The sequence below is a fragment of the Nannospalax galili genome, unplaced genomic scaffold, assembly GCF_000622305.1.
Source record: "Nannospalax galili isolate Female #2095 unplaced genomic scaffold, S.galili_v1.0 scaffold159, whole genome shotgun sequence".
NCBI lineage: Eukaryota > Metazoa > Chordata > Mammalia > Rodentia > Spalacidae > Nannospalax > Nannospalax galili.
Window position 1 is genome coordinate 1,618,918 of NW_008343239.1, and position 14,571 is coordinate 1,633,488.

Below are 14,571 nucleotides of genomic sequence, written 5' to 3' on the forward strand. Positions count from 1 at the left end.
AAGAGCCTTCACTCTATAAAAGCTTAGGCTTCAATACCCACATCAATTTGGAACACATTGTTTCATTTGTTCCAAGCACAGGACTGAAGAGAAAGGCATTGACCTGTTGGCCTGTGCTTTTCTCAGTCAATGTCTCTACTTCCATGATGTGGGTTTATGAGACAGGGTCTCATGTAGATCAGGTTGGCCTCTAACTCGCTACATATCAAAGGATGATCCTGAATTGTTCATTCTCCTGCCTCCACCTCCCATGGGCCTCCCGTGTGCGGGGATTACAGATACGCACCAGCATGCTAGGCTCGTGATGTGGTTCTTAGTCTGACAGTTTCACCAAATAAAACAGCTGAGAGTCCCCACTGAACAAGTGATATGACAGAACTGCAAGGGGAGCTCAGGCAACTTCACCTTTGACGTAGATCACAGTGGTGATGTTTTCTGGATCCATTATGCAGATTGAACGATCCACATCCAAGGCTGAGACTACGTATTTTCCATCAGGAGAGAACTTACAGGACACTACAAAGGTATCGTGCCTGACCTTCCACTGAAATGAGGCAACATCAAAAGATTATTTTCTCAGCCAGGTGTGGTGGCTGGCACATGCCTGTAATCTCAGCACTCAGGAAGCAGAGCCTTGAAGGGTCATACGTTTGAAGCCAGCCTGGTCTACAGAGTAAGTTCCAGGCAAGCCTGGACTATAGATGACACCTTGTCATCTAAAAATGTTGTTCACCCTCTTCACCCTCTCTCTCACTGGGCTGCCAGCAGAGCCCGCAGCAATGATGAAAGTGCTGTGTCCACAATCATCCAATATGGCCCCAGAAGCCTTGTACTGAGCTAGAGGTATAAAGGAAGAACTGAATTTTTAAGTTTGCTTAATTAACTAATGTAATGACTTGATCTGTGTCCAGGACAGAACACCTAGAAAAACAGCAGCAAAGTTTTAGTAATGGCCAACTTGACTCCTTGTTCAGTCAAATGCACAGGTGTTGATGGAATGTCTGTTCTGAGCCTGCCATTATGGATAAAATACAAGGGCCACAACCCCTTGGAGTCCCCTGGGCACAAGAAGAGGACAATGTACTGTTCAACAATCTCCAGCTTTAAACTATGTCCTTAGATTCTTGGATAGTTCTTCCTCTCACAAGGAGAGCCAAGCTGCCCACTTACATGTGACCAGACTCAGAACGTACTTCTAATGGATAGAATATACAGAAGTGGGCCTGGTGAGATGGCTCAGAGGTTAAGAGCACTGACTGCTCTTGCAGAGGACCGGGTTCAGTTCCCAGCATCCACATGGTGGCTAACAACTATCCATAACTCCAGTTCCAGGGGACCTGATGCCCTCTTCTGTCCTCCATGGGTACTGCACACATGAGTGTATTTACATAAATGCAAGCAAAACACTCACATGCATAAAACAAAAATAAATTTAAAATCTTTTTTTAAAAAGATGGCAGAAGTGATAATGTGGGACTAGGATATGAAAGAAATCATAGAAGCCAGATGTGGTGGTACACACCTGTAATCCCTGCAGTTGGGGGGCTGAGGCAGGAGAACAGCAGATTCAAGGCCACTTTGGGCCATATAGTGAGACTCAAAAGAGAAATGGGCTGGGCATGGTGATAGGTGACTTTAATCCCAACACTCTGGAGGCAGAGGCAGGCTGATCTCTGTGAGACCCTGTCTCAAAAAGAGAGAGAAATGAGGGGCAGAGAGGGAGAAAAAAGGGAAGAAGGGGGGGAAGAAAAGAAGGAAGAAGAGAGAGAGAAATCAGAACTGAGATGTATGTCGTTTAGTGGTGGAGAGGGTGTTTAGCACTTCAAGGCCCTGGGTTAAATCCCCAGCATCCAAAAATTTAAAAATGAAAATTAAAGCAGCACATGGTAGGCGAGGCAGAAGGATTTTGAGCTCAAGTTAAGCCTTGGCTACATAGCAAATTCAAGACCAACCTGAGTATCAAAACAAACAAAGGGATAAAGGAAAGAAATCTGTGACTTGATCTTTGTTCTTTCTTGGATCAGATGCTCCATAAGAATTAACTATCATGTCCTAAGGACACATACACACAGCCCTACGTTGCCCTGGGGGTTCACAAAGAGATGAACAGAGGCATCTAGCCAACAGCCTTGGGAGTGGGCCACCTTGGAAGGGAACCCTTCCACCCCACTGGAGCCCTAATTTGACTGTAGCCCCAGATGACATCTTCACTATGACTTCACAAGAGAGTGGAGCCAGAACCACCCTTTAAGATGTTTCTAGATTTCCGGAAACTGCATGAGATAAAAATGTTGGATGCTTGAAGTTACCAAGCTTGGGAGCCATTTGTCAAGCAGCCTTAGTCACTAAGTCAGCTCTGTCACTGTCCAGGGACACAAGTGACTTGTGCAACAAAAATAAATAAAAAGACTTTCAAAAAAAAAAAAGAAAAGCATTTGAAATAGAAAAACTGGCCAGAGACAAGACTAGGAAAATTGCAACAGAGGAAGTAAACATTTGGGGAAATGTTCAAAGTCAAGAATAGTCAGTCCAAGTCTCACTCTGTACCTACCACGTGATACCTGGCATGTGAGGGTGAGGGACAATGTCTCCTTCTTGAACACCCGTCTACAAGTCTGTGCAGCTTTCTGGAAAGATCTTATAAAGCTATTTCTAAATTGCTTATATTAGCAATGAAATCTAGCTATATACTCTAAAGGAATATTGAAGTTGATCTATGAAAAACTGTATTCAGAAGCTGGGTGTGGTGGTGTATGCCTTTAATCTCAGCACTGAGGAAGTGGAGGCAGGTGGATCTCTGTGAGATGGAGCCCACTCTGGTGTCCGTAACAAGTCCAGACCAGGGAAACTCTGTCTCAAAAAGACCATATATATATATATGATTTTAGCCAGGCATGGTGGTGTACACCTAGAGAGATACTATACTACACATACATACAATACTATGTATAGATATACATTCAGGACTAAAGAGATGGCTTAGCAGTTAGGAGCACTTGCTGCACTTTTAGAGGACAGAGGTTTAGTTCCAAGCACCTACATTAGGCAGCTCACAAACACCTGTTATTCCGGTTCCAGGGGATATGATGCCCTCTTCTGGTCTCCTTGGGCACCTGCACACATGTGGCACACACGTGCACATGCAGAGTTAGGGAGATGGCTCAGTAGGTAAAGCACTTGCCACACAAGTGTGAGGACTACGTAGGGGCTGGAGAAATGGCTCAGCAGTTAAGAGCACTGGCTGCTCTTGCAGAGGACCAGGGTTCAGTTCCCAGCACCCACACACTGGCTAACAACCATCTATAACTATAGTTCCAGGGGAATCCTAAGCCCTCTTTTGACCTCCACAGGTACCGCACGACACAGGTGCATTTATATACATGTAGGCAGTACACTCATACACATAAAATAAAAATAATGAACAAACTATTTAAGAAAAACAAGTGGGAGGACCAGAGTTTGAATCCCCAGAACCCACGTAAAAGCCAGACACGGTAGCATGCATCTGTAATTTTAGTATTCCAATGGGAAGATGGGGAGGCAGTGACAGGAGACTCCAGCTAGCTTGACATATGCAGTAAGGAAAGAAAAGAGGGAAAGGCCCTGTGTCAAAGAAGATAGAAAAAAGACAAACAACCATGGTTTTCCTCTGACCTCCACAGGTGGACCAGGGCATGCACGTGCCTACATATACACATAAATGTGCACATGTACATGTATATACACACATATACACACAAGCACGCAACAATTTAAAATTATATATATATAATTATATGTGCTCTTATCAGAGTATTACTTGTTATAATGGAAAAAAATTCAGCTGAGTCAGCAAGATGGCTCAGCAGGTAAAGGGGCTTGTGGCCAAGCCCTATGACCAGAGTCCACGTGGAGGAAGGAGAGAACCAATTCCTGCAAGATATCCTCTGACCTTCACACAGGCCATGGTGCATGCATGCATACATACACACACACACACACACACACACACACACACGCACTCATGCACACAAGCTAACAAGTAAACAAATACATGCAAAAATAAAAATAAACGGTTTCAATGGCCTATAACAGGGAACAGTGAAATAGAACTTAACCTATTCATATTATGAGTGAAATCCTGCAAATTCATTAAAAAGAATGACATAACTCAGGTGGTGGTGCACACCCGTAATCCCAGCCCTCCGGAGGCTGGGGCAAGAGGGTCAGGAGTTCTAGGCCTGCTTGAGCTGCATAGCAAGACCTTGTCTCAAAAATTAAAAATTGGGGCTGGGGAGATGGCTGAGCCATTAAGAGCACTGGCTGTCCTTGCAGAAGACCTGAGTTCGAATCCCAGCACCCACATGACAACTAACAACCGTCCATAACTCCAGTTCCAGGGGATCTGATACCCTCTTCTGTCCTCCACAAGTACAGCACAACCCAGATGTATTTACATACATGTAAGCATAACACTCATACACATAAAATAAAAATAAATTTTAAAAAATTTAATTACAAATTGCCTATGATCATAAGCAAATGTGTACAGGAAAAGAATCAGAAAGATGTTAAGTATAATCTGTGAGTGATGGTTTTAAGGATTTGTCTGCTGGTTTTTAAACTCCTTTCTAAAAGTGTTTACAATGAGGGACTGGAGAGATGGCTCAGCAGTTAAGAGCACTGTCTGCTCTTGCAGAAGGCCCAGGTTTGGTTCCCAGCATCCACATGGTAGCTAACAACCATCAGTAACTTCCGTTCCAAGGAATCCAACACCCTTTTCTGGCCTCTGTAGGCACTGCACACACATGGTGTATTTATATCTATGCAGGCAAACCACTCATACACATAAAATAAAAATAAATTTTTAAATGTTTACAATGAGTATATTAACTTTTGTACTAAAAAGAAAAGTCAGAGATTTGTTTGCTTTTTTTTTTTTTTTTTTTTGTGTTTTTTTGAGAGAGGATGTCCCTGTAGCCCCAGCTGTCCTGGAACTCACTATGTAGACCAGGCTGGCCTTGAACTCACAGAGATCCGCCTGCCTCTGCCTCCCAAGTGCTGGGATTAAAGGCGTGCGCCACCATGCCCAGCCTGTTGTTTGCTTTTTTGAGACAAGGTCTCACTGTATAGTCCAGGCTGGCCTGGAATGCACACTCCTCTTGTCTTAGCCTTCCCAGTGCTGGGAATGCAGGTGCACACCACTACACCAGATTAGAAAGGTGGTTTTAAAGGAAAGAAGAAGAAAGAGGGGAGCCGGTGAGAGCTGCTGAGGGAGGGTAGCAGGGGAAGGCTTGGTAGGGGTTGGGACAGGAGGTGCCATGGAGCCCCTGTGCAGATCTGAGGCTGCCCAGGCTTAGCAGAAGCAGAGGTAAAAGACCTCAGGCCTGTTTAGAGGCATGGCCCCATCAGAGACAGAGGGAGAACAGATTGGGAAAGCTCTGGTTCTTTGGCCATACAGCCTTTGTCCCATGACCTTAGCCCCACTTCCTGCTTCATTAAGTCCAAACAGCCCACACGGGAGCCTGGCGTGCCATGGTTGACCAACCCCACTCTCGGCCTCCTGTGGTAGGAGCCTTTCTTCCCCCATGCCCACCCTCCTCAGATATACCCTCTAACTCTCTTCCTGGAAGACCGGGGCTTTTGTCATTGTCCCCGACCCACAGTCCAGCCCAAAGCTACCAAATCCCAGTCACAATCCTGTGCTGTGACACACTCACAAGGCAGGGCATACTTACCAGCATCTGGCCTGTCTCAACGTCCCAAGCCCTCACTGATTTATCATAGGCTGATGCAACGATCCTGGAGATAAATAACAAACATTGCATCTAAAAAACAGGGACACTGAGGCCTGTGGTTTACATAAGGGCCCTTTGTCTTGTTCATAATTTAGGACCAAGGTTGTAAATAATACAATAATCTTTCCAAAGATGCTCCGGAAGCCCCAGTGGGGGGTGTGTGTTCCCAGTGAAAACAGTATCTAATAGCAACAAAGATGTTAACTGCATCATCATCTTTCTTACTCTTCAGAAACTCAAACATGGACTTCTATTAAATATAGAAAAATAGAAGAATATATTAAAAGCAGAATTTCTAAAATAAAAATAGAACTTCTGTGATATGCCGTCTCCTTTTTTATTTTGTTTTCATTTTGTTTTGTTGAATCAGGATTTCATTATGTGGTCTTGATGGGCCCGGAACTCTCTATGTACATCAGGCCAGCCTCCAACTCACAGAGATCTGCCTTCCACTGCCTCTGCCTCTGCTCTGCCTCCCAAGTGCTGGGCTGAAAGGCGTGTGCCACCATGCCCCACCTCACTGTCTTCTTCTACGGTGATCTCTACAACTGACAAGGATCACACCTTTCTGTCTCTGCTCACATCTGTCTTTTTATGTCCAGAATGCCTTCCTGGACAGCTCAATTTGTTCTGAAATGCTTCCTCATACATTTAAAGACATCTACATAAACGCACTGCTGTGGTTTGGATGTGAGGTGTGCCCCCAGGAGGTTCATGTGTTGAAGGCCTGGTCTCTAACGGATGGTGCTGCTGAGAGTGAGATGGATCATGAAGGTTCTGTCTTTACCCATGGTTCAACCCAGCAATGGATTCATATTTTGATGGCATTATTGGGAGGTGGTAGAAATGAGGATGTGGGACAGTTGGAAAGGTAACCACTTGAGGTATGTCTCTGAAGGGTATATCTTGTTCCTGGCTTCTTTCTCTGTCTCTCTGCTTCCCTGCTGCCATGAAGTGAGCAGCTTGACTCTACCATGCCCCTCTGCTGTGATGCTCTGCCTCACCACAGGCCCAGAAACAGTGCTCCCAGCCAGCCATGAAGTGTAACCTATAAAACCACAAGCCAGAATCCTTCCTCCTTTACTCTGTTTACTGCAGTGACAGAAATTCTGACTGACACATGTACCTTCGTCTGCTCATATGTCTAACTTTGTCCTTTGTACAAAGTAAATTCCCATGAAACCCCAGTCTCACACCTGTTCTTAATTTGTACTTGAGAACCTCCAATCTGGATCATTTAATCCACTTTAAAGCAAATTCCTTTGTTAAAGGCCCACCTCCACTCTGTGTAAATGGATTTAAGCAAACTCAGCCTGAAGTCCCTTCCCTTGGGTGTCCTGCCTCCCAAATCTGAACCTTCCCAGGTGGCAACTTGGGTACCCCCATGCTTTCTAGTTTCCTTGGAAAATGAGGGCCCGGATTTCATCACTAAGGTCCACTCCACTGCAGGAGCCACAGGCTATATGTGACTGTGGAAAAGACACTTTGTGAGGAAAACTCAAGCCAGGTTTAGTGGCTCATGTCCAAAATCCCAGCACTTGGGGGTGAGGGTAAGGCAGGAGGATTGCTGCAAGTTCAAGGCATCCTGACCTACTTAATGAGTTACGAGGTCTACAGAATGAGACCCTGGGAAGGGGGGGTTGGGAAGGAGGGGAGAGGAGGAAGAGGAGGAAGAGGAAGAAGAGGGAAGGGGGAAGGAGGAGGGGAGGGGAGGGGAGAAAAGGGAACCAAAAAAAGGAAAATTCAGACTGGCTATTAACTATAGTAAGTGCTCTGTTGTTATATCCACCAGTTGATTCTCAGAGCATATGGAAACACTGAGATCCCTATAGGGGAATGAGGTTGCATATTTTCTTAAAACAAACAAACAACCTGGGGGCTGGAGAGATAGCTCAGCACTTAAGAGCATTGGCTGCTCTTGCAGAGGACCTGGGTTTGATTCCCAGCACCCACATGGCAGCCAACAAACATTTGTAATTCCAGTTCCGGGGAAATATGACACCCTCTTCTGACCTCTGCAGGTATTGCATGACATGGGTGCACTTACATACATGCATGCACTATACTCATACACATAAAGTAAAAATAAATAAGTCAAAAAAATTTTTTTATATTTAAAAAACAAAGCTGGGTGTGGTGGTGCACACCTTTAATCCCAGCACTGGGGAGGCAGAGGCAAGCAGATCTCTGTGAGTTCAAGGCCAGCCTGGTCTACATAGTAAGTTCCATGACAGCTGGAGCTACAGGGAGACCCTGTCTCAAAAAGATTAAAAAAAAAAAAAAAACTAAACACCAAAAGCCCTGTCGCTGTCATGTATATACAATGGTCGGCTATTGACCCTCACTTTTCCCAACCAGTGTGAAACAGAGGAAATGTCACCTTCTGCTGTCAGCTGTGATACTGCACTCTGAAACAGGAGCTTTGGGTTGTGGCTCAAAATTCCGAACAACAAATCCATCAGCAGCATCCTCAAATCAATGGGGGACAGAGGAGAGAGAGCAGTCACGGCTGTATGCACAAGTCTTGAACTCAGGTCAGCAGTAACCCCTAGATTGCCTACATCAACAAAGTTCTAGAACCCCCAAAGCCTACAACTCACTCAGTGAATAAAATATTACCCAATATCCCAAGCAGGAAGGATGCCCATCATCCACAGCATCTTGAAGAAATTCCCCCACAGTTCCACAGGCACTGGATGGACCCTGGTCTCTGTGGGAGCAGACTCACGATAATTTTCTCATTCTCTTCTAGCCAAAGAGGCTTTTCAAAATCCGGCAATATTCCCAAGGAATTTTCCAAAAACATAATTCCATACCCTTTGATCCAGTAATTCTACTCTGAAGGGTCCCCTCCTGAGGCAATAACCACATCTGTGGTCGGAGACTTATGCATACCAGGTAGGTGGCTCAGCTGGTAGAGGTGCTTGCTGCCAAGTCTGATGATCTGAGTCAGACTCATACGGTGAAATGAGAGAACTGATTCCTGCAAATTATCCTCTAATCGCCACACGTGTGCTGTGGCACATGTGCACTTGCACACACATGTGCACACACAAAAATAAATTAAATAAATAAATAGGCTAGAGAGATGGCTCAGTGGTTAAGAACACTGGTTGTTCTAGCAGAAGACCTGGACTCGAATGCCAGCACCCACATGGCAGCTAACAGTGTCTGTAACTCCAGTCCCAGGGGATCTGACAGCCTCTTCTGACCTCCACAGGCATTTCACAATACAGGTGCATTTATCTACATGCAGGCAATACACACATACACTTAAAATAAAAATAATAAATAAAATTTAAAAATAAATAAATAAATGTAATTTTAAAAATTCTAGGGCTAGCACTTGGGAGGCTGAGGCAAGAAGACTATGGCTTCTTCTGAGGCCAGCTTGGGCTACAGAGTAAGTGCTTGTTTCAGAAAACCAAGAGCTGTGGATGTAGCTCAGTGGAAGATTATTTACCTATTATGTGCAAGGACATGGATTCAGTTCCCAACATCTCCCACCTAAAAATTCACCAGCATTACAGAGGAGACATTATAGGAAGACACCAGCAACTGCTAATACTGATGCTGGGTTAGTAATGACAGAATGTGGTGATAATAAAGTGGGGTACCAAAGTCGAAGGGTGTCTGTGACAGCAAAGGTAAAATATGTTTACTAAGAAATGTGGGTGCTGGAAAAATGGCTCGGCATTTAAGAGCACTGGCTGCTCTTCCAGAGGACCTGGGTTCTGTTCCCAGCATCCACATGGTGGCTAACAACTGTCCATAACTCCAATTGCAGGGATCTGGCCTCTTCTGGCTGCTGTGGGAATTGCATACACAGGTGCACTTACATACATGCAGACAAAACACATATACACATAAAATAAGAATAAACAAAAAAATTTTAATGTGCCGATAGCTTTTCAGGCTAAGCAGCAGGGGAAATCCCCTTGACACAGAAGTTATGTGATGAGACAATGACTTCCTAGAAAGGTATTAAACTGCTATGTAAAATCATGGCACAAGTGTTACAGTTTTGACACAAAGCATCCCCAAAATGAAAGCTTGTTCTCCAGCAGGGGGATCCAATCATGGAAAGGTGGCTGGATCATGCAGGCTCTGACCTAATCATTTCATCAATGGATTCATACTTTAAAAAAAATTTTAGTAAAAAAAATTTTAGTTATTATTTTTATTTTATGTGTATGAGTATATTGGCTGCATGTAAGTGAGTGCACCCATGTTGTGCAATGCCATGGAGGTCAGAAGAGGGCTTTGGATTCCCCTGGAACTGGAGTTAAGAACGGTTCGCAGCTGCCATGTGGGTGCTGGGAATCGAACCCAGGTCCTCTGCAAGAGCAGTCAGTGGTCTTAACCTCTGAGCCATCTCTCCAGCCCTGGATTCATACTTTTTAAAACAGTGTGTGTGTGTGTGTGTGTGTGTGTGTGTGTGTGTGTGTGTATGTATACATGTATGTGCCTGAATGAGTTTATATGCACCATATGCATGTAAGTACCCAAAGAGGTCAGAAGAAATCAGATCCTTTGGAACTGGAGTTATAGGCAGTTGTGAGCTGCTATGTGAGTGCTGGGAACTGAACTTGGGTTCTCTGCAAGAGTAGTAAGCACTCTTAACCACTGAGCCATCTCTTCAGCCCCTGGATTCATAATTGAATGAACTATGGAATGTGGAAACTGTCAAAGATGGGACCTGATTGGAAGGCTGTGTCCTGTCCCCAACCTCTTCCTCAGTCTGTTTCTGCTTCCTGGCTGCTACAAGGTGAGCAGCTCTGCTCCATCACACCTTCTACCATGATATTTCTGCTATGCTGCAAACCAAAGCAAGGGAACCAGCCAACCATGAACCTCTGAAACTATGAGCCCAAAGAATCCATTTTTTTTTAAGTCGTTTTTCTCAAGACAGTCTATCATGGTAATACAGGCTGAGTACCAGAAGGGTGTGGGAACTGTTCAGCCTGACGAAGGCAGGTTGTGACACCATCCACCTGACAGTCAAAGACCCCAGAGTCTTCTAGAGACAAAGGACCCTATGTCAAGTGTCCCCAGGACCCTCCCCACAGGTGTGGTGACTAACTGCACTCCTCTATACCCATAGCCTTAGTGAAGAGCTAGTCTAGGGAACACAAAGCCAAACTGGCAAAGGACAAGATCCTGGGGACAAAGTCCAGAGGAATCCATGCACAGATGTTCACCAGTCCTCTCATGAAGGAGCTTGCTGTTCAGCTCCTCCAGCAATGAACTACAGCGATGCATTTAAATGGCTGTTTACCAGAAAGCTGTGTCAGAGCCCAGATGTTGAGGGTTTGTGACAGGGGGGCATGGGTCACATGGGCGTTCTACCTAATACACACCCCAATTCCAGGAAAGCAGTTTGTGCAAGTAGTGAAGGTGTGGTGAGCCACCTTTAACTGTTCACCAGCCTAGTTCACAGACACAAGCCAAGTGCAGGCTTACCAGAAGCTTTTATAAACCTGGAGGTCCCAGGCCTGCTGTGTGAATGCTACTCTGCACAGACCCAGTTCCCATAACACATGTAATCATGTTCAGGAGATCCAAGCATGTCCTTCTCAAAGCTCAGTAGAAGTTCCCCAAGTGGAACTCAGCAGGACAGCACACACAGGCTGATGCCCTGGGCTGGGGAAGAAAGGTTAGTGCTGACCACCTGGGGTCCAGACTCCCTGGCTGGTGTGTTGCTCTAGGGAAAGAAAATAAAAGTGGGACTGTAATTTAAGAAAAGAATTGCCTTGGGGCCTGGGACTAAGGTCCTTGTAGTCTGGGCAGGGCCCCATGCCCGCTAAAGGCAGCACTAGAGTGGACCAGTCAGTGCCATTGGGGCTGAGCATATTAAGCAGTCAATAGCGACACCGCATGGTCAGAAGAAGGAACAGCACCCATGGACAGGAACCCCTGCCCTCTGCTTGGTATTTGGAAGCAGTCCCCCAACTGTGGACTCCAACAATTTGAAGGGGAAATAGTGGGCAAGTTTTGGTTAATTTTTTTGTTTTATTTGAGACAGGACTACGTAGTACTGGCTGACCTGAAACCCCCTATGTAGACCAGGCTGACCTCAAACTGCCTGCCTCTCAGTCTCTGGAGCACAAGGATTGAAGGTGTGTGCCACCATGACTGGCCTTTGGTTAATTTTTTTAGGAAGTTTTTTATTTTAATTTTTCAGTGCTGGGGACAGGACCCAGGGTCTTGTACATAGTGGACAAATGCTGTACCACTGAGTTAAATCCCCAACCCTACTGGTCAGGTTTTGAGTGTAGCAGTAGATACAGTTGAAATGTATTATGGCTACATCGTCAGTATTTCTTTGTGGTCCCAATTATTTAAGTGTATGCTCATGTGTATGCGTGAGAAAAAAACATATCCTCCAACATTTCCACAGGAGTTAACTCTGCGGTCACAGAACAATGAGTTTTTATTTCTTCTGCGTATTTTTACGCATATCCTGTAACAAAACCAAATTGCCTTTGTAACATGATGAAAACTAACACATTTTTTATGTGTAACCGAAAAGGAAAATACCAACATATTTAAAGGGAGATTGGATATGAGATTACGAATGACCTTTTTTTTTTTTTTGGTCTTTTTGAGACAGGGCCTCCCTGTAGCCGCAGCTGTCCTGGAACTTGGAACTCACTATGTAGACCAGGCTGGCCTTGAACTCACAGAGATCTGCCTGCCTCTGCCTCCCAAGTTCTGGGATTAAAGGCGCGTGCCACCACACCCGGCCAAGAATGACCTTTTTAACTGGTCATGGTGGTGCATGTCTTTAATCCAAGCATTCAGGAGGCAGAGGCAAGCAGATCTCTGTGAGTTCTAGGCTGGCCTGGTCTACTTAGCAACTTCCATCCAGTCAGGGTAGGGCTACATGGTGTGGCCCTATCTCAAAAAGAAAAAAGGAAGAAGGAAGGAAGGAAGGAAGGAAGGAAGGAAGGAAGGAAGGAGGGAAGGAAGGAAGGAAGGAGGAAGGAAGGAAGGAAGGAAGGAGGGAGGGAAGGAGGAAGGAAGGAGGAAGGAAGGAAGGAAGGGGAGGGGAAGGAAGGGAAAGGAAGGAAGAAGGAAAGAGAAAAGACTCTTTTTATCCAGGTGTGGGGGTGTATACCTGTAATCCTAGTACTAGGGAAGTAGAAGCAAGGGTGTTGTGAATTCAAGGCCAGCCTGTGCTGCATAGCAAGCTACTGTATTTAAAAAGGGTGGGGGAGGAGCTGGAGAGAGATGGCTCAGCAGTTAAGAGCACTGGCTGCTCTTGCAGAGGACACTGGTTTGGTTTCCAACCATTCATAACTCCAGTTCTAAGGGATCTGACGCCTTCTTCTGGCCTTTACAGGCATTGCACACGTGGGTGCACTTACATACATGCAGGTAATACATTCATATACATAAAATAAAAATTTCAAACCACCTTCCCCTTAGCTTATGTTCTTTCCAAATAATTCACATTAACCTTCCACCAGGACAAAAGATAAGTTTAAAGATTAGCAGGGGGGTAAAGGTACCTGCCGCCAAGCCTGACAACCTGAGTTCATCCCTGGGCCCACACAGACTAGAAGGAGAACCAACACTTGCAAGTTGTCCTCTGACCTCCACAAACATGTGTATGTGCACATGCACACATGAATACACACACACACACACACACACACATATTCAATAAACTAATTGAATGTTTAAAAGAATTAAAACTAAAAAATTAAATCAGATATTTGGGTGAAGGTTGGATTGATAGGTGAAGGAGAGAGGGAAGGGGGAGGACTGTGTGGGCAGAGACTCTGTGACAAGAGCTCAAGCTGACTATTAAGCTTTGAGCCTGAAATGTCCCCCACCAGTTCAAGCCCTGGGAAGTGTTGAATGCTTGGGCTGATTTGGGGAGGCTGTGGAATCTTCAGGAGGTGGGGCTTTAACAGGCAGAAGCAGGTAGCTAGAAACAGGTCTTTCAAGGCTGTGCCCACCCGGATCCCTGACTTACTGTGTGCTCCATGGTCTACTGAGGGGTGAGCAGCCTCCATCACACATTCCAGCTGCTATGAACAATGAACAATGTGCCATGCCCTTCCACTCCACGAAGAACTGAAACCCTCCAAAATCATGAGTCAAAATAAATCTCCCCAAGTTGTTCTATCAGGTATTGTCACCATTGTGACAGTAATGTTGATTGTGGAGAGTGATGGCTTGATCATCCATGGAGATGTGCATGATGAGGGTAAAGGTTGGGACAGGGAGAGCCATGGCTAGTGGGCCAGCAGGAGCCCCTAAAAGGGAAGACAGAGAGAAGGCAACCTTCAGGGACAGAGGGGAGGGTCTCCTGGGAGCAGGTAACCCGAGGGGCCAGCCAAGGAAGCCCAAAGCACAGCTGGGGGTTATGTGACTTGGGGTGAAGGTGTGAGGAGACGAAGGCAGCAGGCAGGAGTCCCAGGGATGCTGGGGTTTGCCTGCAAAAGGTGACAGAAAGAACAGGCCAGGAATAGGGCCAGTGATAAGGGTGTGGACACTTGGACATAGTTCCTGGGTTAGGAAGAATTATAGCTCATGAAAGGAGGTGAGGATCAGAGGTTGCAAAGGTGGAAATGACTGCATTATGGGTGGGGCATGGAAGAGGCAGGGAACACAGGCAAGCAGCCTGCTGGGGTGCGGGGGGACGAAAGACACCTCTGTGAATCTGATTTGAGACAATGACCCAAGAGGAAACAGGCACACATATCTATTGATGGAGACAGGAACCCTTCCATCCAGACAGGCAAAACCCCCATGAATTCTTCTGATGAGTCAATAGAACAGG

General features: G+C 45.6%; 1 protein-coding gene across 1 annotated transcript in view; it reads right to left on the bottom strand.

The window, feature by feature from the left end:
- The window catches only part of Wdr88 (WD repeat domain 88), a 47,073-nt gene that overhangs the window by 25,096 nt on the left and 7,406 nt on the right, over positions 1 to 14,571 (bottom strand). Inside the window, exons 3-5 of the mRNA XM_008839478.3 lie at positions 8,158 to 8,246; positions 5,718 to 5,781; positions 406 to 544 (exon numbers count right to left, since the gene is read on the bottom strand). Coding sequence (XP_008837700.1) covers positions 406 to 544; positions 5,718 to 5,781; positions 8,158 to 8,246 — 292 coding nt within the window. The remainder of the gene's footprint in view (positions 1 to 405; positions 545 to 5,717; positions 5,782 to 8,157; positions 8,247 to 14,571) is intronic.